The 22,296-nt window shown below is 53.6% G+C and overlaps 2 protein-coding genes across 3 annotated transcripts in view; one reads left to right on the forward strand and one right to left on the reverse strand.

The window, feature by feature from the left end:
* RIMS4 (regulating synaptic membrane exocytosis 4) overlaps nucleotides 1-10,183 on the forward strand; it is a 52,014-nt gene extending 41,831 nt beyond the window's left edge. Inside the window, exons 3-6 of the mRNA XM_066235248.1 lie at nucleotides 4,970-5,082; nucleotides 5,364-5,465; nucleotides 6,102-6,241; nucleotides 8,038-10,183. Of these exons, the coding sequence (XP_066091345.1) occupies nucleotides 4,970-5,082; nucleotides 5,364-5,465; nucleotides 6,102-6,241; nucleotides 8,038-8,256 (574 nt within the window). The 3' untranslated portion in view covers nucleotides 8,257-10,183. The remainder of the gene's footprint in view (nucleotides 1-4,969; nucleotides 5,083-5,363; nucleotides 5,466-6,101; nucleotides 6,242-8,037) is intronic.
* Nucleotides 1-19,808, reverse strand: part of KCNK15 (potassium two pore domain channel subfamily K member 15) — a 284,394-nt gene extending 264,586 nt beyond the window's left edge. Inside the window, exons 1-2 of one of the 2 annotated variants that reach the window (XR_010726044.1) lie at nucleotides 19,437-19,808; nucleotides 12,162-14,482 (exon numbers count right to left, since the gene is read on the reverse strand). Coding sequence is in view for 1 of the 2 variants with exons in the window: in XM_066235247.1 (XP_066091344.1) it covers nucleotides 13,773-14,482; nucleotides 19,437-19,719 (993 nt within the window). In the remaining variant the exon portion in view is untranslated. Of the gene's footprint in view, nucleotides 1-11,082; nucleotides 14,483-19,436 lie in introns of those variants that run through there. The other variant, XM_066235247.1, reaches the window with a different exon arrangement.
* Nucleotides 19,809-22,296: the final 2,488 nt, after the last annotated feature.

Genomic DNA, 22,296 nt, shown 5'->3' on the forward strand with positions numbered 1-22,296 from the left:
AGCCCAGACACCATGCCTGAAGGACAAACCAGGACTGGGTGTGACTGTGGGCGAGGAGACAAGGGGGTTATAAGCATGAGTGTTTGTTGAGCATTTGGCTGTGCCAGATTCTGTTGTGAGAAATCTATCTCATTTAATATTTACATCAGCACCGAGGAGGTTGTAATCTATCATTGTTTGTTCCTATTTCATCAAAAAGGGGAACCAGGCTCTGGGAGGTAAAGACTGTGTCTTCACAGCTAGTGAGTGGGGAGTCAGGATTCAAATCCAGGCCTGCAGATCCCAAAGCTTGGACTGCAAAACCCTGCACTCTTCTCTGGGCAAGGCTGTGGTCCCCTCAGGACACATAGAGACAGTGAAGCAGACTGGTTAAGAAGATGACCTCTGGGCCAGAATCCCAGGGTTCAAACCCCAGGTCTACCGCTTATTAGCAGGGTGATCTTGGTTGGGTTACTTGACATTTCTGTGCCTTGGTTTCCCCTTCTGTAAAATGGGTATTGGTAAAGCATACCTAGCCTTCATGGAGTTGTTAAATGAGACTTAAACAAGTTAATGTCGATAACCTAGTACTATCGGTGCTTGGCTCATGACAGATTTTTGATAAATTAAAAAAATAAAATAAGATCCCCAGCGTCATGCCCATGAGCCAAACTGCCGTGGCAGGTGGGGGAGGGGCTGGGGGAGGGGCCGGTTTGGAGCCGTCTCGAGTGCTGGAGAAACCGGAGTCGGGACTGCGCGAGGCTGCATGTCCTGGCGTGTGGTCAGTTCTGCTTCAACGTTTTGTTTGAAAACTTGAATTTGTTCCCACGCAATTGGAGTCTTGGGAAATAATCTGAGCACAGCACACATTTTGCCTTTGCTCAGGTACGATTTCATACACGAGAAGCATTAGGTGAACGGAGGATATTTGCACCCACGTAGGATTACATGACGCACACGTGCACACCTCCCCCCCAACATAACCTGCTCCCTCAGCCTCCGTGCGCTGTCCCATCCACACCCCATGTGACAGCTTCCTGTCCCAGTTCATCAGCCCTCCTCACCCCTTCACAGTCAGTCACAGGCTGCAATCCTGACACTCATTTCCGCAGTAAACTTCAGGTCATCGGCAAGGTAAAGCACCGTATTTATTGTAGTATTCGTACATTTCTTCACCACTTAACGTGTGTAAGATTGAGCTTCCATCTTTACTATGTTCCTGTCTTTTATTTCCTTTCTTTCTTTTTTTGGGGGGTGTGTGTGTGTGATACTGACATAATATTTGGGTGTTGTGCCCCAACCCCATTTTCCCCATGAGCTCTGTGATTTTTTTTACTGCAGGATTTTGCACGCACAGTAACTTTTAGCGCGTGTATACTTCATGTTACAGCACAACTGGTTGTGTGGTAGGCTCAGCAAGGCCGTGAGAAGGTGGATGGATGGGTGGATGGACGTGGGGGGCAGGCAATGCAGGATGGACAGAGAGTTCATAAACTTCAAAAGCCTTTCAGAACCACAAAACCCATCATCGCCACGAGGGCTGCGCAGCCTTTTAGTTTCAGATACAGTTGGGACAGGTGATCCATCCGGAAAAGAGAACCGAATCCAACCCCCAATAACCCAATTACTTCTTTAACCATTGAGAGCATGGACAGTCCAGGGCCAGGTCGAGCTCAATGATTCATCATGAAAGACAAGCAGGTCTCAGCTCCTCAAACAAAACCTAACAGGATTTTGAAAGGCAGCTAATCTCATTTCACCATTAACACAAAATAAAAGGCCAGTAGAACATGGGCTGTCATCTCTTTTCAGGGCTCCACATGGCATGTGCCTCTGGCTGCAGCCGTTCCCCCTCCACGACCCGGGCTTGGCCTCAGAGGTCCAGATGCTGCACTTCTTAACAGGTCTGCAATCAGAAATGCAAGAGCACCAAAGATAGAAGAGGCTCTTCCCGGCCGGGCAGCAGGCCATGGCATCTCAGTCCTTTATTCATTCAGCACACACTGTCTGCTAGGTCCTGCGCCAAACACCTTCCCTCCCTTACCGGCCTGCCTCTCCCCAACGACTGCAAGGTGGTGACAGTGTAGTCCCATTTTATGCAGGGGGAAGCAGTAGCTCAGAGAAGTTATAGAACTTACCCCAGGTTGCACAACACTGCAGTCCAAGGCCTGTATTATGCCAAAGTCCAGTCTTAAACCACTGTATTTTTTCCAGTTTGGGCCCAGCTGAAGCGTCTGGCAGTGAACGTTTACTGAGTTCCGACTGCAGATGAGTCATGGTCTGTGTAGTAGCGTGTATGTGGTAGTAATTCACAAGCTCTTTCCTACCCCGTTACAAATGGATCCAATGAGCAGAGATTTCTGATGCATTTAAAATTGGCACAGCACCGGCACCGCTAACGGACTGGCTGCACACTGTCCAAGCGGCAGGTGTGGTCTTGTTTGCAGAGAAGAGTCACGGGCAGAGACAGCGGCAGGTGGCCAGCAGTTGACTCTGAGGAGTAGAAGCAGCTCTGACTGTGCATCTGCAGCCTTTCGCCCCGCCCCCGGGAAGACCCCGAGGTGGAGTGGGGTCCCCGATGCTGTTGGTCCTCTGGCCAGCAAGGACCTGCCACCGCTGTCTTCTTTCTTCTGCCAGCCCCATGCAGGATGTGCTAACCCGTTCAGGGTTTCTGGGGCGTCTGCCTGGATCCTTGGCAGCTGGCGAGGCCCCCTGGATGGGAAAGCAGGCAGCCGCCCAGATATTATAAACAATTACCGCTAATTACCAGGCCTGCCAGTTCCCCATTGTCTGCTCACGATTCCACCAGGAACCGAGCAGCAGACAATGGCGTTGTTGGAGGAAACTTTCAATTTTAGGCTGCAGAAGGCCGGCTCTGATTGAGAGGCTGGGTCCCTTCAGTGATTTGGAATTCAAGAGGTAGCAACAATTTTGGAAGCGAGCTCCCAGACCCGCCCCCAAATGGCCAGGAGGTTGAGGTGGGAAAGAAACAGGTGTGGAGGGAAGGCCATGCCACCAGCTTTTGCAAGAGAGTCTGGTCTTTGCTCTAGTGCTATTCATTAAGGGTCTTTGGGTTTGCAAGAATAACGAGTACTCACTTCTATCCCCAGATATTTAAGTTCTTTTCCCATACTTTATGATGCTGTTGCATAATCGTTGAGCTTAGAGGTTTGGGAGCCCAACCGCTTGGATTCAGATAGCGCTCTGCCCCTGCCTTGCTTAGGCCTTCTCTTGCGTGCAGCGGGAACATGTGGTCCCCTCTGCGGCATGGGGGACAATAGAGCCTGAGAGTCTCACAGGTTCACTCCACAGGATACCAGCAGCCACTGCTGCAAAGCATCCTGCCCTGTCCTCAGCGCCACCCAGGAGAAGGGTGGGCACAGTCCTCTGGGCTTCCAGGCTCCACCCCAGCTGGGGTTTCCTGGCCTCCCTCAGCGCCGCCAGCCCAGCCCGGGGACCCAGACCTTCCTCGAGGGTCCTCCAGCCCCCCAGCTCCCTCCCTGGCTCCCCTCTGACATCCCCTGCCCCCCCGGGCTGAGGGCTTTTGTCTGCTTGTTTATTTGGAGACAGGGCAGCCTACTTTTGTACCTATCCTTCTCAGTCTGTTTCTTCCTAGATTTGAAGCTCAGAAGCCAGTAAGCTGATGGTCTTGTTCCCTGGCTGCTGCCTGGGTGGGGCAGCAGGAGGTGGTCAGGAATCATGAAAATGAGACGCACACAGGCTAAAATGTCAAATTGTTATTCTGCCAGCAACTCTGCTGATAACAAATAAAAACAAAATTTATTGGAACGATGATGGGGCCTCTCACAAAGCTGAGAGAGAGAGCTGAGCAGCCAGGACGAGGGGGCTGGTAGTTGGAGGCTGTTTGTAAGGATAGACATTCACAGGGCTCAGAAGGAAACTTTGTTACCCCCACTTCAGAGCTGGAAGAGAGGAAATTCACTAAAATTGGCTTAAGCAAAATATATTATAATTATTGTTGTTGTCGTTCTTTTGACTCGTGTGACTAAATAAAAAAGTCACACGACTTTTTTTATTTATGAAGTTCTTGCCTTAGGCAGAGCGTGGTCCAGGAGCTCACGTAATGCCATCAAGTTCGGTGGCTTCGTTCATGGACTCCAGGTGGTAGCAGGGTAGCTGCCAGAGGCTCTGGTCTGTTTCAGGGTCAAGACTAGTGGGAAGAGAGAGCGTTTCCCTTCCTGCAGTTCAGAGAAGCTTCCCAGCCTGGTTCCTGGGGGCTGAGTCTGGCCACGGACCTGTCTTTGAGCCAGTTGCTGGGAAGGATGGGCCAGGCTGAGCTCATACCAGCCTCTGGCATCAGGTCTGCTCCACTGATGGAAATCAGTACCTTGGGGAGAGGGCTCCCTAGAGGAGATTTGAAATCTCATTCCCAAAGTAACGGGTCGACATCGGGCAGCCCCCAGCAGCAACGAATGCAGACTTCCAAGGTCGAGCCACTGGTCCCATCCACGCCGCTCAAACTGTCAGGTGCGAATGACTCTCCTGCGGATCATGTTAAAAGGCAGGTTCTGATTCAGCAGCCGGGGGTGGAGCGGGGTGTAGTTCTGTATCTAATTAGCTCTTGGGTGATGCTGGTCTCTGGACCACACTTTGAATATCACGGCGTTAAATCATAGGTACCAGGCACTGACAAGCATCATCTCCCGCAATGCCTCCAACCAGCCCGAGACGCAGGAATCCCCTCACCCATGTCATGGAGGTGGGACCTCAGGCTCCGTGACAAGAGGGAGGAAGGTGGTACAGGTCACAAAAGCTAAGCCCCCGAGTTTCAGAGTCGGAGCTGGGATTTTAGGGCCATGAAGAGAGAAAGGAGAGAGAGACAGGACATGGGTCTGTCTGAGCCTGAGTGACGGATGTGGACAGAATCACCATGGCACGAGGGACGTTCTGGAGCTGACCGCCTGAGTCATCTGAGTCCTCGGTTGGCCCCAGGGAACATGAGTTTCCATCTCATCCTTTATTCTTCCAGCCTGAACTATGGGGGCGTCTGCCTGGCGTCGGACGCGCAGTTCAGTGACTTCCTGGGCAGCATGGGGCCGGCGCAGTTTGTGGGCCGCCAGACCCTGGCCACCACACCGATGGGTGAGTGCCCCAAGACCTATTCCAAAGAGGGGTGTCCCTCCGGAAGCCCTGCACTGCCCCTTCTTCGCCTTGGCTGTATCTGCTGGCACCAGCTGAGAGCCTGGTCCACACCTGCCAAGCCCTTAGCAGAAGCTGAGCATGTGGTGTGGCAGTTGGTTCTGGTCTTATTTTGGGCTGGGAGCAGGGGAAGGGGATTTTATCTCTAAGCAGAGAGGAGGTTCTGTGTCCTTGATTGAGCTTTCAAGCCATTTTCTAGTCTCATCTGTTGAGCCCTCTTGCAGGGGACGTGGAGATTGGCTTGCAGGAGCGGAATGGTCAGCTCGAAGTGGACATCATCCAGGCAAGGGGACTGACTGCCAAGCCAGGCTCCAAGACACTGCCAGGTGTGGAGTGCCCTCCCTTCTGCGAGGTGGGGGTGGGAGGTTGGCAAGCATGACTGGAGGTATATCTGGGTCTAGAAGAGAGAAAATTGAACCCAGTGCGGAGGTTGAGGATGCCTTTGTCCCAACATTAGTGACTCACAAAGAACTGGTGATTCAGGGTTTGTTCTGGGGACCCAGTTGAGATTATCAGCTGACCTTGTTGTCATTCCCAACTGGACTGAGCTCCTGGAGGGCAGGGACCTTCTTTCCTGGGTAGGATTATACCCCAGTGTCTGGTCAGGTACTTGGTACGCAATGGGTGATCAGAAAACATTTGTTGGGTGAATGGGTAGAATGAATGTATAAGCCAGGAAAGGGATGGGCATGTCAGAGACAGAGAAAGGGAACAGGTGAGTACAGAGTGAGCAAGGGAAGAGGGAGGCTTGCAGGACCATTTGAGGGGGTGGCGTAGCCCCACCAACCCTGGCTGCACCCCATCACACCCACCCACCATCTAGTTTGGCCCTATTGTCTCCTCCCCAGAACCCCAGGGGGGCACTTTGATGCCCAGCAGTGGTGGGCAGCCTCCCTCTATGGTGCCTATGCCCACCATGTGAGGCCCACACTAGAACTCACCCTGCTGGCTTCTGTCCCCAGCGGCCTACATCAAGGCCTACCTGCTGGAGAATGGCGTCTGCATTGCCAAGAAGAAGACCAAAGTCGCTCGCAAGTCACTGGACCCGCTGTACAACCAGGTGCTGCTGTTTCCCGAGAGTCCCCAGGGCAAAGTCTTGCAGGTGAGGGGTGTGTGTGTCACACAGTAGTAAAGGGAGAGGCAGGCGCCCCCGGGCCGGGCCGCGCCTGGAGGAAGTGGAGTGCTGTGGTTGATCAGAGCTCCACAACTTGCCAGGCAACTTTGCACAAGTTTCTTTCTGTGCCTCAGCTTCTATGTCTGTAAAGTGAGGACACTAACAGTACTTACTGATAACAGTGACCGTAACAGTAAAATGTGTGCTTTGTGCAAGAAAAGTATTTGCATGTTTGGCCTATAGTGAGTGCTCTACAAATGGCTTCCTTCATTACCATCATCAGCACCATCATCATCATCATCATCATCATCACCACCACCATCATCATCATCTTCATCACCATCATCATCACTATCATCATCATCTTCGTCTTCATCACCATTATCAGCATCAGCATAAACCTCTGAAGGCCTAGGGCTTGGCCTGAAGCAGTGATAATAAACTGGAAGCCCTTTGAGCATTCACACAGGTGTTGGGCCCTCTGGCCATTAGGAGAATCCCAGTGGTGACTCAAACCTGGAGCTAGAAACAGCTGCCCATTGCGGGTATGGGCAGGGCCCCGGCCAGATGCCTGCAGAAGCAGGATGCCCATCCTTTCAGAGTTGTCTTTTAGGCCAGGGGTCTCAAACTCAACTCAGCATGTGGGCCGCAGAGCAAGATCACAGCCGTTCGGCCAGCCGCACTAGGTCTACAAAAGGCAACTGTTACGCAACACTTTTCTCACTGCAGTTGAAAACAAAAAAAAATCAGTACAACAAGCACAATCGTACATGCAGTTTACTCAGTGTCACAAAACGACCAGAAACTGTAGTTCGCATCACAACTGCTGTTAACTAAGCTAATATCTAGCTAGGATGCTAGAGAAATGAAAAATACAAGTAGGCCCCTGGGCTTACTTAATTTTATCCAAAATATTTTGAACTTCGTGGATTAGTCTGTGGACCGCACAAAATTGTTCGGCGGGCCACATGCGACCCGCGGGCCGTGAGTTTGAGACCCCTGTTTTAGGCACTTTTTGGCTTGCACCTAATTTATTGCTTCTCACCTGGGCAGGCAAAGCAAATGAAGATGGGGCCAAGGTGTTACCAATGGCTAAGACAGTGGGACTTTTGCTAAACTGGGAAGCCAAGGTCCTGTCCAGAACAGAGTGTTTTGACCTGTGGGTAGAGACCCATCACTGAGTTGTGAATCAGTTTAGCTAGTCCTAACACTTTTTCCAGTGGAGTGGATAGGAGAGAAAACATTTCTCACTCCTAGTAAGGTTAAGTCTCCTTCTTTAGTGGGTCACTGGCTTCAATTATGAAGCCCATGTGTGCATGGGTGAGGATGATCCCTGTTAAAAAAAGGTTTGCAAAAGCCCTTCAGGTATCATTTCAAACAACCGGAAGACCATCTAGCTACTGTGCACGTACCTGCCACTTTTAAAAACTTTGTTTCACGGGGGTGGGGGGGGGGGGGGGTGGGGGGGGGGGAGGGGAGGATTCTGAGACTCTGGAAGCAAAAGGCCCGTGGGGCAGAAAGCAGGTAAGGAACTGATGATACGGGTCAGCCCTCAAGACTTGGATTCAAAGACGGGGCGTGAGGAGGACAGAACAGAACTGAGGGCAAGACTGGAGGCAGGAAGACAGTCATCTCTATGACTGATGACGGAAGCACTAGAGCCAGCGATTTTAAGGTGGTCGAATCACAGGAAGTGAACTGGGTGTGGGAGTGAGCCCAGGGTCTGGTTCTGGGCCTGTGAGGGGCACTGGACTATTGGAACCACTGTGTCTCTTGCCCCGCAGGTGATCGTGTGGGGGAACTACGGGCGGATGGAGCGGAAGCAGTTCATGGGTGTGGCCCGCGTGCTGCTGGAGGAGCTGGACTTGACCACCCTGGCCGTGGGCTGGTACAAGCTCTTCCCCACCTCCTCCATGGTGGACCCAGCCACAGGCCCCCTGCTTCGGCAGGCATCCCAATTGTCCCTTGAGAGCACCGTGGGGCCCTGCGGGGAGCGATCTTAGTGCCAGGGATGGGGAGGGGCTCCCCGAGATGGCCTGGAGACCACCCAGCCCCGACCTGGGACCCTAGGCCTAGGGGCACCTTGAACAGAGGAGGACGGGGTTCTCGCCCACAGTGGGGAAGCAGAACAGGGAGACCCCTTGGGACCCTCCTCACCCCTTCTTTGCCTCCTATCCCCTGAGACCTTTCCTCTCCCAGTGGGATTGGCTGCGCTTTTGACTTGGCCGGTTCTTGACCTGGTGGATGTAGCTGCAATCTGGAGAAGGAAAAGACTGAGGTGGCAGAGCAAACCATTCTCCTGCCCCAGACTCTGTCCGACTGCTCCCCCTTTTAGCGTCCTCGGAAGCTCGCTGCCCAGAGCCAAGTCCAGAACCCAGCGGCCATCTCCATGGTGCCAATTACCAGCAAGTGTCTTTCCTGTGGCACCGGGTTCAGGCAGCTACACCTGCCCCAAAGCTGACGGGGCAGCTTTGCAAGGATCCGGAGCTAGCTCCGGGGGGCCCAGAACCCCCCACTTGAAGAGGAGCTCCGGCCTCCCTCCGCCGGCCCGTGGAGGGAGCTTTGCCGCAGCCTGTCCGAGTTCATCTGTCTGTCCCCTCCTGCCTGCCCCTCTTCCGGTGGGATTGGGGTCCAGCACGGACCGAAGGTGGTGGGAGGTGCCCAGGGCCTGGCCCAGACCCCCCACCCCGGGGTGCCTTGCTCTGTGGGACTGAAACAAGTTGCTTTGGAAATGTGGGACAGGAGAGAACCCTGTCACCTGGGTTTTGGTGGAGGAGCTTTGGGACCCTGATTTTCCAGAACCCCAAGTCAGAAAGCTCACTGTCTCTGCATTTTGGGGTGCTGGGTTGGAAAAGAAGTCTAGGGAATGCTGGGGTTGGGACTAGTGATGCCTAGGTGAGGTTTCCCAAATAGGGGAATCCCTTCTTGTTGGATGAGGTCAAAGGTCATCTTGTCTATCCCTTTGCCTCCAGGCTAGGGGTTTGGGGAGGCAACAGAGCTCCCCTATTTTAGTCTTTTTAAACAAACCACATGTACTAAGGGCAGAGCCCACTGCCCCGGCCTCAGTTACCTTGGCTCAAGGAGAGAAGGAGAGAGGAGGTGTGAGTCTAAGAACCATGAGATTCCTTCTCAAGCAGGGGGGAGCTGCCTTCCCAGCCCAGCCCGCCCCGGGGCCTGCAGAAGCCCTGTTGCATGCTGGGGAGGACTCGGGCTGGCCCCTCTTTATAGAAGCACATTTCTGCCACTTCTCCTGGGAGGCCCCCAGCAGCCCGCCACCCCTCATCACCCAGTCCCTGCTGTGTAGGGCGTAGTCCAGGTTAGCTGGGTAGAGTTAGTGTTCCAAGCCCTGGGGCCTGTCCTTAGCTCGCACATAGTTCTCCCGGAGTCCCCAGATGGGGTGCAGAGGAGGGAACGAGTACATTCCAGGGGGCCACTGTCCCCTTGCTGGCCTGGGCCTGGGGCTTGGAGGCCAGCCCCTCCGTCTGCCCCTGCCTGCCCCTCGCCTGTAGTCTTGTAGCCGGAGCTGCCCACTCGACTCAGATATTCTGGTTTATTACCCTGGGCACTGATTTTATGAAGCATTCCTAAGGTTGTGGGTGTGGGTGGAGGCAGCCTGGACACTGTCACAGGGGGTCATTTTCCACTGCGAATACCCGCTGTGTCCAGTCCCGCTGTACAATCCTGGTTTCACTATAGGCTACTGACCAGGTGGTTCTGCACCTGGAATTGCTCACACACACAGCCCTAACCTCCCCTCCCCTGCCTGTTTGAGCCCTAGGCATCCTTTAAAGTCTGGCTGAGTTCCATTGCCTCTGGGGAGCTTGTCACATTACACGGGGCAGGGGCGACGGAGGCCCCTTCATTGAGGAGGCCGTCAGAGTGCCGGGGTTTGTGGGGTGGAACCCTGAGATGGGGCAGGAGGCAGCCGGCTCTGGGAGGCCGTCAGAGTGCCGGGGTTTGTGGGGTGGAACCCTGAGATGGGGCAGGAGGCAGCCGGCTCTGGCTGCACTCTTGTCGGAGGCCCAGAATCAGCCCCTCAACATTTGTTTTTGGTTTTTTTTTAAACCAGTGTGCTTTTTCTGCTGTTTGTTTATTACTCGCCATTTGGAATATTTTGAGCCAAGAGAGCACCTTCTCTCTCTGCAGCCGTCGCAGCTCTGGTTGTTCAGGGGTAGTTTTCAAAGATGGGGCAGAGAGCCTAGCCATCCCAACCAGAGGGAGAAGGGGCGCGGTGCCCCCCAGCCCGAGCCCGCCCTCTGGTGTCTGCACAGCCTTTAGAGAGAGAGAGAGAGAGAGAGAGAGAGAGAGGCTCCAAAGCAATAACATCCTGGGGGTGGTCCCCGAGGGCCCCCTCACTGACTTTCTTGTTTGTTCTGTGAAAATCAGCTCACCTCCTGGAGGGGTGGGATGGGTGGGGGCTGGAGCCCTTTTTCTTTGTATAATCATTGTGAGCACGTGCCCCCTTCCGAGGGGCTCTATTTGACATGGGAACCACCGTCTGTCCTCACCGATCGGGGTCTGGGGAGGGGGTGACTCTTCTCATTGTTAGCTCTGGGAACCTTCAAGCCCAGCCCACTGCTGTCAGGTCCTTTCAGCTCAAACACCATTTGGAGAGGATCAGAGAGGGTGGACTTGGGAGGACCTGGGTGGGGAGGAGCTGGGGTCTCTAGATGGTGATTTTATTTTTCAATCTCTGATTCAGATGTCACTTGCAGAGGTAGCACGGGAGGGAGTCGTCTCCACTTTCCTTCTTCAGAATCTGCTTTTCATACTAAAGGGAAGGCGGCTTTGGGACCATTATTAGAGTCATTTCCATTTTGCAGAGGGGGAGCCCGAGGCCCGAGCAGGAATTGCTTTCCTCTGGGGTCACCTGTAAGTTCAATAGCACCCCTAGCCTGGGGCTCCTGCTACCTGAGGCTGAGACAGAGCCAGGGTAGGAAGGGGAGGGAGCACTGCCATTTCTCACCACGCTTCCTCCTCCCTACTCTTAATGGAGCCTCCCAGTGACCTTGAAAAGATGGGCAGGGCCTGAGAGGGGAGGAAAGAGGCCCAGAATGGGGACAGAACGTGGGTCCCTCTTTCACGGGACAGGAGACCACCGCTCCAGGGCCTGTCTGCTATGATAAGTATTTGTGGCCTTTAAACCCTGGTCCACCCAGCCCTGCTTGGCTCCATCTCCATGGCCAGTAATTTTTCTGGGCCCAGGTTTGGGAAAGAGGGTTTGCCATAGAGACCTAGCTCTGGGAGTCTGGCCCAGCTGATCGAGGATTTGGCCCAGGCCTTGGTGACTGGGTGGGGGCTTCCATCCAGGGGCCATAACCCTCCAGGACCAACCTGAAGGAGGTAAGAAGCGCCGTTTCCTGCCAGGGGCTGCGTGGGTGTGAGGCTGCTCTGTACACCTCATCCTAAGGCAATCCTCACAAAACCCTCGGATGTAATACTCTTTGATCTCCCTGTAGTACTTTTCAGACATTTTTGTTTTCGAAATGCTTTTACCTCGACTGTACACCCTTACAGGAGCCCCTGGGCAGTAGGTGTGTGTGTGGGAGCTTATCAGCCCCTTTTTGAAGAAGAGGAAAGCTGAGAGGCCCTGGGAGGGGACGCTACCTGCTAGGCTTCCACTGTGAGTTAGTGGCTGAGCCTGGACTAGAACTCAGTTCTCCAACTGTTCAGAGCTCTTCCTTCTAGGCTGGGAGATAGAGCCATTTAGGGGGTGGTTATGCACTTCACGAGCTGACTCACCATCCAGTTCCTTAAACCAAGAGCTCCCGGGCACACTCTGGTGTCCAGGACAGCACTGAGCCCCTTCCCCTTGGAGCACAGCTGTTGCGGCAGGCAAGACCACCTGTGTTTATTTATTGAGCAGCAGCGTTGTGCCGGGCCTAGGGGACAGGGCCACCCCCATGACCCTGTGATATCTCCCGCAGCCCTCTGGGAGGGCCCCGTGTCTGTATGGCAGCACCTAGCAGGGGTCCCCAAACTTTTTACACAGGGGGCCAGTTCACTGTCCCTCAGACCATTGGAGGGCTCCCACATACAGTGCTCCTCTCACGGACCACCAATGAGAGAGTTGCCCCTTCTGGAAGTGCGGCGGGAGCTGGATAAATGGCCTTAGGGGGCCAAATTGCGGCCCATGGGCCGTAGTTTGGGGACGCCTGATAGAGTGATGGGAAGCTATCATGTCTATGAGCTCCTCTGACTCACAAGCCCTGTAGGGAGGCTGACCGTGCCCATTTTACTCATAACTCTGTGAGAGCAAAGTGGAGACTTGAACCCAGGGCCTCAGACATCATATCTGGGGCCCTCTCACTCTCCAGCTGCCTCCTGAGGGGGTGGCAGGAAGGCAGGACCCCGGATCCTCAGGCTGAGGCCTCTCCATCCACCCACCTTTCCTCCATTCCCACTCCAGGAACGGGAGCCACTTGGGCCTTTGGGGAGGGAGGATTCCCCAGCCCCTGGGTTGGAGTGGGTCACAATGCATTGTGTTCATGACCATGTAGCTCATGTTGAAAATTAAAGTTTTTGGCTTTTCTAACTTGTCTTGCTCTACTTTGTGTCGGGACAGTTCTATTTGGGGCGCTAAGGGCAATTGGTGTTTTAAGGAGCCGAGTGCTACAGGATGCCAGCATGCCCCACCCTGGGCTTTCATGATGCCCCTCGTCGGTCCGTCCCCGGGAGCTTCCAGAGGTGCCCAGGAGGGAGCAGGATCCTGGATAAACCCTGTCATTTTACGGGTGAAATTTAACCGAGGACCAGATAGGGGATGAGAGTCCCCAAAGTCACATTGTGGGTGACTAGCAGGACCCAGACTTCACATCTCCCAGACAATGTCTCACATTATTCAGCCGTGTCCAGATGGCCCCAGTGACATGGTGGGAGTCGGCAAGGCCCCCTAATACCAAAGTGAGGCTGGCCAAGGACAAAGAGCATCAGTTTGAGTGGGAGGAGAGTGTGCTTAATTCCCACAGGGTCCAGTTCCTCTACATGCTGAGCAAGAGAACACGATTATTGTGCAGTGATTTGCCCAGTGGTCCACACTGGCTGGTAGAGACGGTTCCCATCAGTTCCTCTCCATCCCGTTCCTCTCTGGTGTGAGCAGCTGCCCTCATGGGTAGGATTCCAGAGTTGAAAATCATGCATTTCCCCTGTGACATGGAAAACCGGCCTTTTCGTGGGGCATAATAGCCGCCCGTTTCCACTTGGCAGGGCCAGATAGAGACGCAGGCCATGGAGCCTCTTAGGTGGCTCACGTGGCCGCACCTTCCTAAATCAATCTGAACCACAGATATTTGCACCTTTGGGTGACTTTAGAGTCGTGTTTATGCTTATGATGCAACTTTAATATATTTTTGGAGAGGAGAGAAGGGCTAGCTGCTGAAGGGAATGAGAACCTGCTTGTGGCAGGAGAGGACATTGCAGCCTGGTCCCTGGCCCCTCTCCAAGTTCTGGGGAGAGTGGCGCACTGATAGGTGAACCCAGACCCTCTGTTCCAGGATCAACCTCCAACAGGGTAGGACTGTCAGATGGACTTCCGCCGAGCCGGGGGTCTACCTGCCCCGCCGCCGCCACCCATAGCGCCAGGGCTCGCAGGGGGCGAGAAGCCCAGATTGTCGCGGGCCCACATCTCCAGCTGGTGGATGCGGTAGGAGACGGAGGAGCTGCCGAGGCGCGCCAGGAGGCAGGGCAGGGCAGGGCCGCGGCTCTCGGGCGCCCCCTGGCGGCACGGGCTGGCGCGGCGGGCAGCGTGCTCGGGCGCGTTGGTGCTGGCAGCCAGGAAGCGCAGGACCACGAGGTTGAGGAAGGCGCCGATAACCGTGAGCCCCAAAAGGATGTAGAGGAAACTGAAGGCCACGTAGGGGGGCTTCCTCTGCAGCGCCTCGTCGCTCTGCAGCGCCACGAAGTCACCAAAGCCGATGGTGGTGAGGGTGATGAAGCAGTAATAGTAGGCGTGGAAGAAGGTCCAGCCCTCGAAGTGCGCGAAGGCGGCGGCCCCGAGGGCCAGGGTGGCCGCGCACACCAGCAGCCCGGCCACCACCATGTTCTCGGTGGACACGCGCGGCCGCCGCAGGCCCAGGCAGCGCTTGGCCGCCAGCAGGAGGCGCCGCACCAGCGCATTCAGCCGCTCGCCCAGGCTCTGGAAGGTGACCAGCGTCAGGGGAATGCCCAAGAGCGCATAGAACATGCAGAAGACCTTTCCGGAGTCCGTGCCTGGCGCGGCGTGGCCATACCCTGAAAGCAGAGATAGAAGGGGAGGGTCGGCGAGTACCCAGTGCCATCTAACAACACGGCCGGCCTGCCCGGTCTCCCATCCCCCAGAGCAGGCTGGGCATCTTGAAAATGCTACTTCTATCTAACTAGGTCATTCTCTGGTTTCAAAACCTTGCACGGTTATCCATAATTACCCCAAATTGTAAACAACCCAAATGTCCCTCAGTTAGAAAATGGTAAACCACCTGAGAGGTACATCCACACAATGGAATTCTTTGGAGCAACAGAAAGGCATGAACTGCAGTTATCAGCAGCAACAAAGGACGAATCTCAGATGTATTATGCTGAGGCCAAGCTCTCCAAAGGTACAAACTGCATTGTTCCATTTAAATGACATGCTGGCAAAAAAACTATGGGGACAGAGAAAAGATCTGTGGTTGCCAGTCACTGAGACTGAAGGGGGGGTTAACTACAAAGGGGCTTGACAGAACTTTGGAGGGTGATGGGAATGTTCTGTCTTGACGGTCACCGCTGTTACACAACAGGTCTTCATTTGTCAAAACCCACAGAAGTGTGCACTGAAAAATGGTGAGTTTTACTGAATGTAAATTGTGTTTGGATTTTTTTTTTAAGGCAGAATTTTCTGTGGTTCCCATTCCCCACAAAGTAAAGAAAAAGTTCTCACGGGGTGTCTGATCTCCTTCATGATCTGAATCCCCCTCACCTCTCCAGACCCCCATGTTCTTTCCCCAGCCAGCTCGTCCCATCTCCACCTGCCTTTGCTCATGTCACCCCTCCCCATTGTCCTATCTGCCCTGCCCCAGTCCACTCTTCCTCCGCAGATCCTACTCCAAGCCGGCGCTCACTGAACACCTCTGCAGCCTGGCTGGCGTAGCAATTCTTCATTAGGTCCCCTTAGCTGGTGTAGGGGCCAAAACATACGTGGATAATTATTTTTTCCAAAAGAGAGGAGGGAAAGCTTTCACGGTATTTTCAAAGGCTGACCCAGGAAAATTCAGGTAGGCTTTTCCCAACAGAATATGCTTTCTCTAGCAAATTGGCCCCATCTGCCAAAACGTAAAATACCCAAACCCTTTGACCTCTGCAGTTCCACAGTTAGAAAGTTAGTCCTTCAAAACACACATGTGCAAAGTGATGTATGCACTGGGGTTATCATCGAAGCATTGTTGCTCATAGTGAAAATTTTAGACAACAAGTGTCCATCAGTAGGGGCCTCATTAAATAAATCCCAGTGTCATCCAAATGATGGAATGTGATACAGCAAGTTACAAGTTACAGGGATGATTTCGCTCCTAAGGGGACATTTGACAATGTCTGAAGACATATTTGGTTGTCAAAACTGGGAAGTGGTGGCCCTGGCCGGTTGGCTCAGCGGTAGAGCGTCGGCCTAGCGTGCGGAGGACCCGGGTTCGATTCCCGGCCAGGGCACACAGGAGAAGCGCCCATTTGCTTCTCCACCCCTCCGCCGCGCCTTCCTCTCTGTCTCTCTCTTCCCCTCCCGCAGCCAAGGCTCCATTGGAGCAAAGATGGCCCGGGCGCTGGGGATGGCTCTGTGGCCTCTGCCTCAGGTGCTAGAGTGGCTCTGGTCGCAACATGGCGACGCCCAGGATGGGCAGAGCATCGCCCCATGGTGGGTGTGCCGGGTGGATCTCGGTCGGGCGCATGCGGGAGTCTGTCTGACTGTCTCTCCCTGTTTCCAGCTTCAGAAAAATAAAAAAAAATAAAAAAATAAAAAAAAACTGGGAAGTGGTGGCTGCATGCTACTGGCATCTAGTTGGTAGGGGTGAGGGTACTGCAAAGCATCCTGCCACCCCCAGGACTGCCCTCACAACAAAGAATCATCCAGTCCAAAATGTCAGTTATGTCGAGGGTGAGAAGAGCTGCTATACAGCCATGAAAAAGATGACACAGTTCTTTAGGGGCTGATATAAAAACATCACCAAAATGCAGGGTAGGGTAGGGTACGTTTGCAGCTGTGAGTATGAGAAACAGAGTTTGTTCTTGTATTACTGTTTGTTAGTTATTGTATTATTTTCCATGCAAATAACTGTAAGCCTACTTTTGCCCCACCCTGTATATAAGTTAAAAAGGCAAGAGACAAAACAGCATGCATAATATAATGTCTGTATAATGCATGTGCTTTAAAAGAATGTATAAGGAGAGAGCATATCTAGGAGGACTCACAGGAAACCGGTAACTCTTTGATCCTGGGAAAGGAATTTATGGGTTGAGGGACAGGGTAAGAGGGAGACTGCCTTTTCATTCTATACTGTTTGGGAACATGTGAAGTGCATACTGTGTGCATATGTAACTTACTCAAAATATCAACACAATATACAGTGTGTCCATAAAGTCATGGTGCACTTTTGACCGGTCACAGGAAAGCAACAAAAGACAATGGAGATGTGAAATCGGCACCAAATAAAAGGAAAACTCTCCCAATTTCATACCTATTCAGTGTAGTTTGATGTGGGCTCACGCACAGATTTTTTAGGGCTCCTTAGGTAGCTATCCCATAGCCTCTACAGACTCATCACTGACTGATGGCCTACCAGAACGGGGTTTCTCCACCAAACTGCCAGTTTCCTTCAACTGCTTATCCCACCGAGTAATGTTATTCCTATGTGGTGGCGCTTCGTTATAAACGCGCCGATATTCATGTTGCACTTTGGTCACGGATTCGAATTTAGCGAGCCACAGAACACACTGAACTTTCCTCTGTACCGTCCACATCTCGACTGGCATGGCCGTGGGCTGCTCCGCTGTATACACGGTGTTACGCCATCATCTGCGCATGCGCATATGCTGCCACATCATCCTACAGAAACTGGGAGGGTTTTCCTTTTATTTGGTGCAGATTTCACATTTCTGTCATCTTTTGTTGCTTTCCTGTGACAGGTCAAAAGTGCGCCATGACTTTACGGACACACTGTATGTGTTTAAAGACTTTTGGCTCCCCTTCCCCTTTTCTGCTGCATGGCCCTACCTGTCACTAGGGCAGTGAGGCTCTGCCCATCACTAGACTGTGAGCTCCCTGAAGCCAGAAACCATCCAGCCACTTCCCTATGTCCCTCGTCACTGGGGCCTACAGATCCTGGCACAGACTATGGGTTCAGTGAAAATTTAATAATCAATACTAATTGTTATCATCAAACCACATTGAAAGGAGTGCTGAGACCAGGGGACCTCTTAGAATCAGAGACAGCCAGTATGGTTCCCAGCTGTTTGGGGCTGTTAGGTTTTTGGCAGAGAGTGAAATGAATGACAACTAAACATGCTGGGTACTTTACATGGATTATCTTATTTAACCCTTTCAGTGCCTGTTTGAAATGATATTATCGCCATTTTACAAATAAGGAAATGAGGATTAGAGGGATAGAGCTGCCCAAAGATCACCAGGCCTGAGCTATTAACTATTATCTTCCATTGCTTCTCAGTGTCCCTCTGTCCACGCAGTGATGCTCCTGGGTCCTGGGCTCTCAGCAAGGTTGGCTTATGCAGCCCGCACCTCACAGCTTATGCTGGCGCCCCCTGGTGGCCCAAAAGGCAAAACTCCTGTTTTCCCCCTCGGTCCCTTCCGCAGGCTCGGAGATGCATGTTGGTGCGGAGGCTGGGGGTAGGGGGCGGGGAGAATAGCCAGGAGAGGAGGCCAAACCCAGCTGGGAGGCCTCTAAAGAACGCAGGAGGAAAGTAGAAGAGATTGATGGGGTCTCGCACCACTGGGCACAGTGACAGGGAGGCTCTTAGGCTGAGCTAAAATAGAGAAGTGGGGGTGCCCGTGTTGACAGGAGAGGGCATAAGGGCTGAATGGGAGCTGGGCCCACAGTTGGCAAATAATAAATTGTCATTATTACTAATTAATAGTGCCTATTTAGTCTCAGGCGCTAGGCCAAGCATTTTACATGCTTGACCTTATTTAAGCCTGGCAGCTACCCAGTGAGGTAGGAACAATTGCATTTTGAAGTTGAGGAAACCGGGGGCTTAGAGAGGTACAATCGATTACCAGAGAGGCAAGAAGCAATCGAGATGAGAGTGGAACTCTGGTCATTGTAATAGTAGAATTCAGGCTTTTGACTCCACTGCTAAACCCACAAGCTCACATTCACCTGCCAGAACATTATGGAGATATATATCCTTCGAGGTGCGGACTTCCAGGGTGGTGGTCCTCAGCTGGGGCCCCAGCAGTGGCTGGTACCCAGCTTGGAGCCCTGCAGAACCTGCTTCTCTCCTTTCCTGATTCCCCAGGCTTAGGCTCTGAAGGTACCAGCCACACGGTGGCCATGACAACTGCTGGCGGTCCAGATGCTGCAGACAAGGTGCTCTGGATCCCCTCGGGTGAGGTCCAAAGCTTGTGGTAATCAGTCATTCCTTTAACAACTATTTATTAAGTGTCTACTGTGTGCCAGGCACTGGTCATACTGCAGTGACTAAGACAGAATAATAATTATAATACAAAAATCAATTTCTTTTTTTAGTGCTTTCTATGTGTCAGGCCCTGTGATAAAAAACTTTATGCATATATTGTTTCCTTGATGATAATGATGTTACCTCAACCCGAGAGAGGGCCGATTAGCACCCCAACTTTACAGAGGAGAAAAGTGAGGCTCAGAGAGGTTATGCAACTGTCTCAGGTCACACAGCTAGTGTGATGCAGCTAAGGAAGCAACTCCAGCCACTTGGGCTTCCGAGTCCCACTTGATGTGCCTCCCAGCCCTTGGAGTATTTTCTGGGCACTCTTGCGTGCCAGCCTCTTGGCAAATTTGACCTACTGACTCCTACCAGCCCATCCTGCATGGAATGACAGCCAGCCCATTTGGTACAGTGAGGCTCGCTGAGCTGAAATGACTTGTCCAAAGTCACCCAGCTGGGCAGGGGCGAGGTGACATTCAAACCCAGGGCACCGCGGGCGGCTCGGGATGGAGCGAGCGCCGATGGGGGGCTCTGGGGCGCTCACCGATGGTGGTGATGACGGTGATGGCGAAGTAGAAGGAGCCGGCGAACTTCCACTGGCGGCCAGCGCGGTGCGGCTCGGACTGCAGCGCCAGGCGCTCCAGCTCGCGGTAGTCTTCGGCGGAAAAGCCGTACTTCCTCCGGAGCTCGCTCCGCTTCTGAGCCAGCAGCCGCTGGCGGCCACTCTCCGCCTCGGACTCGAGCGCGTCGAAGACGGCGGCGCCCACCAGCAGGTAGGACAGAATGCACAGGACCAGCGCGGCGGTGCGCACGCTCTGCTGCCTCATGGCGGCGCCCCGACCCGCGCTTTTCCGCGCCGCGCCGCGCCAGCTGCGCCCCCGGCCCGGGCCATGCGCCCCGACGGCCGCCCGGTGCAGCTCCGCCCCAGCCAGCGCCCGCGACCCGCGCGGCAGGAGGCCAGACACGCACCGCCGGGGTGGGGCACCCAGAGGCGGGGCCTCTGTGGGGAGGGCGAGGAGGCCGGAAGGGCTCCCCCGACTGCTGCTGCCCGGCCCCTGCCGCACAGATGCCTTTGTTTACCCTCTGGCGCCCCGGGGCTAATGTGTCTGCAAACAGTGACATCTGGAGCGAAGGACCCTAAGCCTGAGTCTGCGAAAGTACGGCCAGCTAAGGTGATGGCGGTGGGGGGCTTCCTGGGAGTCACTGCGGAGAGAGCATCCAGGCAAGTGCAAGACCTTTGGGAAGTGAGGCTGGAGCCAGGAGAATCGGGGAACCCGGCAGAGGATAGCCGACGGAAGACAGAGGCAACTTCGCACAGGTCTGACAGGCCCTTCTATGGGTTTCATCTTTAGTACAATTGGAAAGGCTATAAGCAGGAAAACAAATACACCAATGATCTGATTGACATTTTTAAAAAGAGCGTCCCTGGCTGTCCAGTGGGGAAAGGGGGATGGCTGAGAGTGGAGGCCAGTTAGGGGACTCTTGTAGTCCAAATGTGTGCCGAGGGGGGCCTGGACTAGGAGCACTGGAGAGGGAGAGAAGCAGGTGGACCTGAGGTGTGTTAGGGGGTGAAGCTGGGCATGCACAGCTACCACATCTCCCAGCCTCGCTTGCACTTACAAGCTATAGCCGACGGAATGTGGGCAGAAGTGACCTGCGCCACTTGCAGGTCTAGCCCATAAGACCCCCCACACGCCATGCTCCACCTCTCTTCCCCCACTTGCAGGCTGAATGCAGAGTCTTTAGAAGAGGGCAGAGCCACAGGATGGAAGGGACCTGAGCGCCTGAATGGCTCATTGCAAAGGTACCTTCCACCAGGAACACCTATTCCGAACTTCTGTGCCATAAGCCCCTGGATATGGGGTCGGTCTGTTACCACAGCTACTGTCATCTTGCTGCACAGAGCAGCAGGACTTGCTGATAGCTTGGATATGGAGGGCAAAGGGAATGACTCAAAGATCACCCCTGGGTCTTTGACTTGAACAGTTGGGTGCTTGAGGAGCCTTCCACTGACCTCACTCACTTTCCAAGGAATCCACTCCAGCCCCATAGCACCAAAGTGACACTCACTTCAGAGTATGGGTGAGTCTCCGTGGAGATTCTGGGCAGAGCACCAGGCAGCCTCTCCTGCAGCTGTCCGGAGCACCTGCATTCCCTGGTCTCGGCTGCAGCCTTGGCATGCGTCACCTGTCCCCCATCACTGGTCTAGCCTCTGTGTCCGAAGCCCCTCTGTCCTAAACTTTTAGCTCCTTACACAAACTCTTGCTCTGCTTGGAATTGCCCTCTCCCTATCCATTCAACAGCCAGCACTTATTGAATGCCTGCCAGGGGGAAGACACGGGCTGAAGCACTTTACAAGGATTAATGCATTTAATCATCACAGTCTCCGTGTGCTGTGGGCGCGGCTGGCTCATGCCCCATTCGTCCTCCTGCTCTCAGTTCATTTGGACATCTTCCTTCCTGACTCCTCCCCAGGTGGCCCTCCTCTGCTGCCAGTGGCCTCTGCCACCGACCATCTTGCATTGCTCCCACTGTGTTGTGACTCTTGCTATTCCATACTCATGTCCCCTCTGAAGACCAGGGTCCTGTCTTGATCACCTCTGTGTCCCCAGCACCCGGATCTGGCACAGAGGGCACACCAGTGACTGGACAAAGGAGCAGCTGCAGCGTGTAGAGGTCAAGAATCTGGACTGTACACCTCGACTGCATGGGGTCATATTCCGCTACTGTTGTTTACTAGATGTTTGAAATTGGATGCCTCACTTTCCCCACCAGTAAAATGGGGTTTAAAAAGTTCCTATCTCACTAGGTGCTGTGGTGGGCAGAATAATGGCCTCCCAAAGATGTTCAGATCCTATCCTTGGGACCTGTGAATATGTTAGGTTACTTCGCACGTGGGAATTAAGGTTGCTAAACAACCAACTTTGAGCTGGGAGATGATCCTAGAGCTGTGATGGCGAACCTTTTTATAAAAACTGCCCACTTTTGCAGTGCTGGTCAACCTGGTCCCTCCCGCCCACTAGTGGGTATTCCATCTTTCATGGTAGGCCAATCACAGCGCCATTTGTTTGCTCCACTATGACCCACCATGGAAAGCTGGAATACCCACTAGTGGGCGGGAGGGACCAGGTTGACCAGCACTGCAAAAGTGGGCGGTTTTTATAAAAAGGTTCGCCATCACGGTCCTAGAGTATTTGTGTGGGCCCAGTAGAATCACAAGGGTCCTTATAACTGGGGCAGGGATGCAGAAGAAGAAGAACCAGAGAGATGCAAGATGAGAAAGACTCAGCCTGATGTTTCTGGCTTTGAAGATTGAGGAAGGGGCCACAAGCCAAAGAGAACAGGCAACTTCTAGAATCTGGAAATGGCAAGGAAATGGGTCCCTTCTTAGGACTGCATCGCTC

Source organism: Saccopteryx bilineata, chromosome 6 (genome assembly GCF_036850765.1).
Source record: "Saccopteryx bilineata isolate mSacBil1 chromosome 6, mSacBil1_pri_phased_curated, whole genome shotgun sequence".
NCBI lineage: Eukaryota > Metazoa > Chordata > Mammalia > Chiroptera > Emballonuridae > Saccopteryx > Saccopteryx bilineata.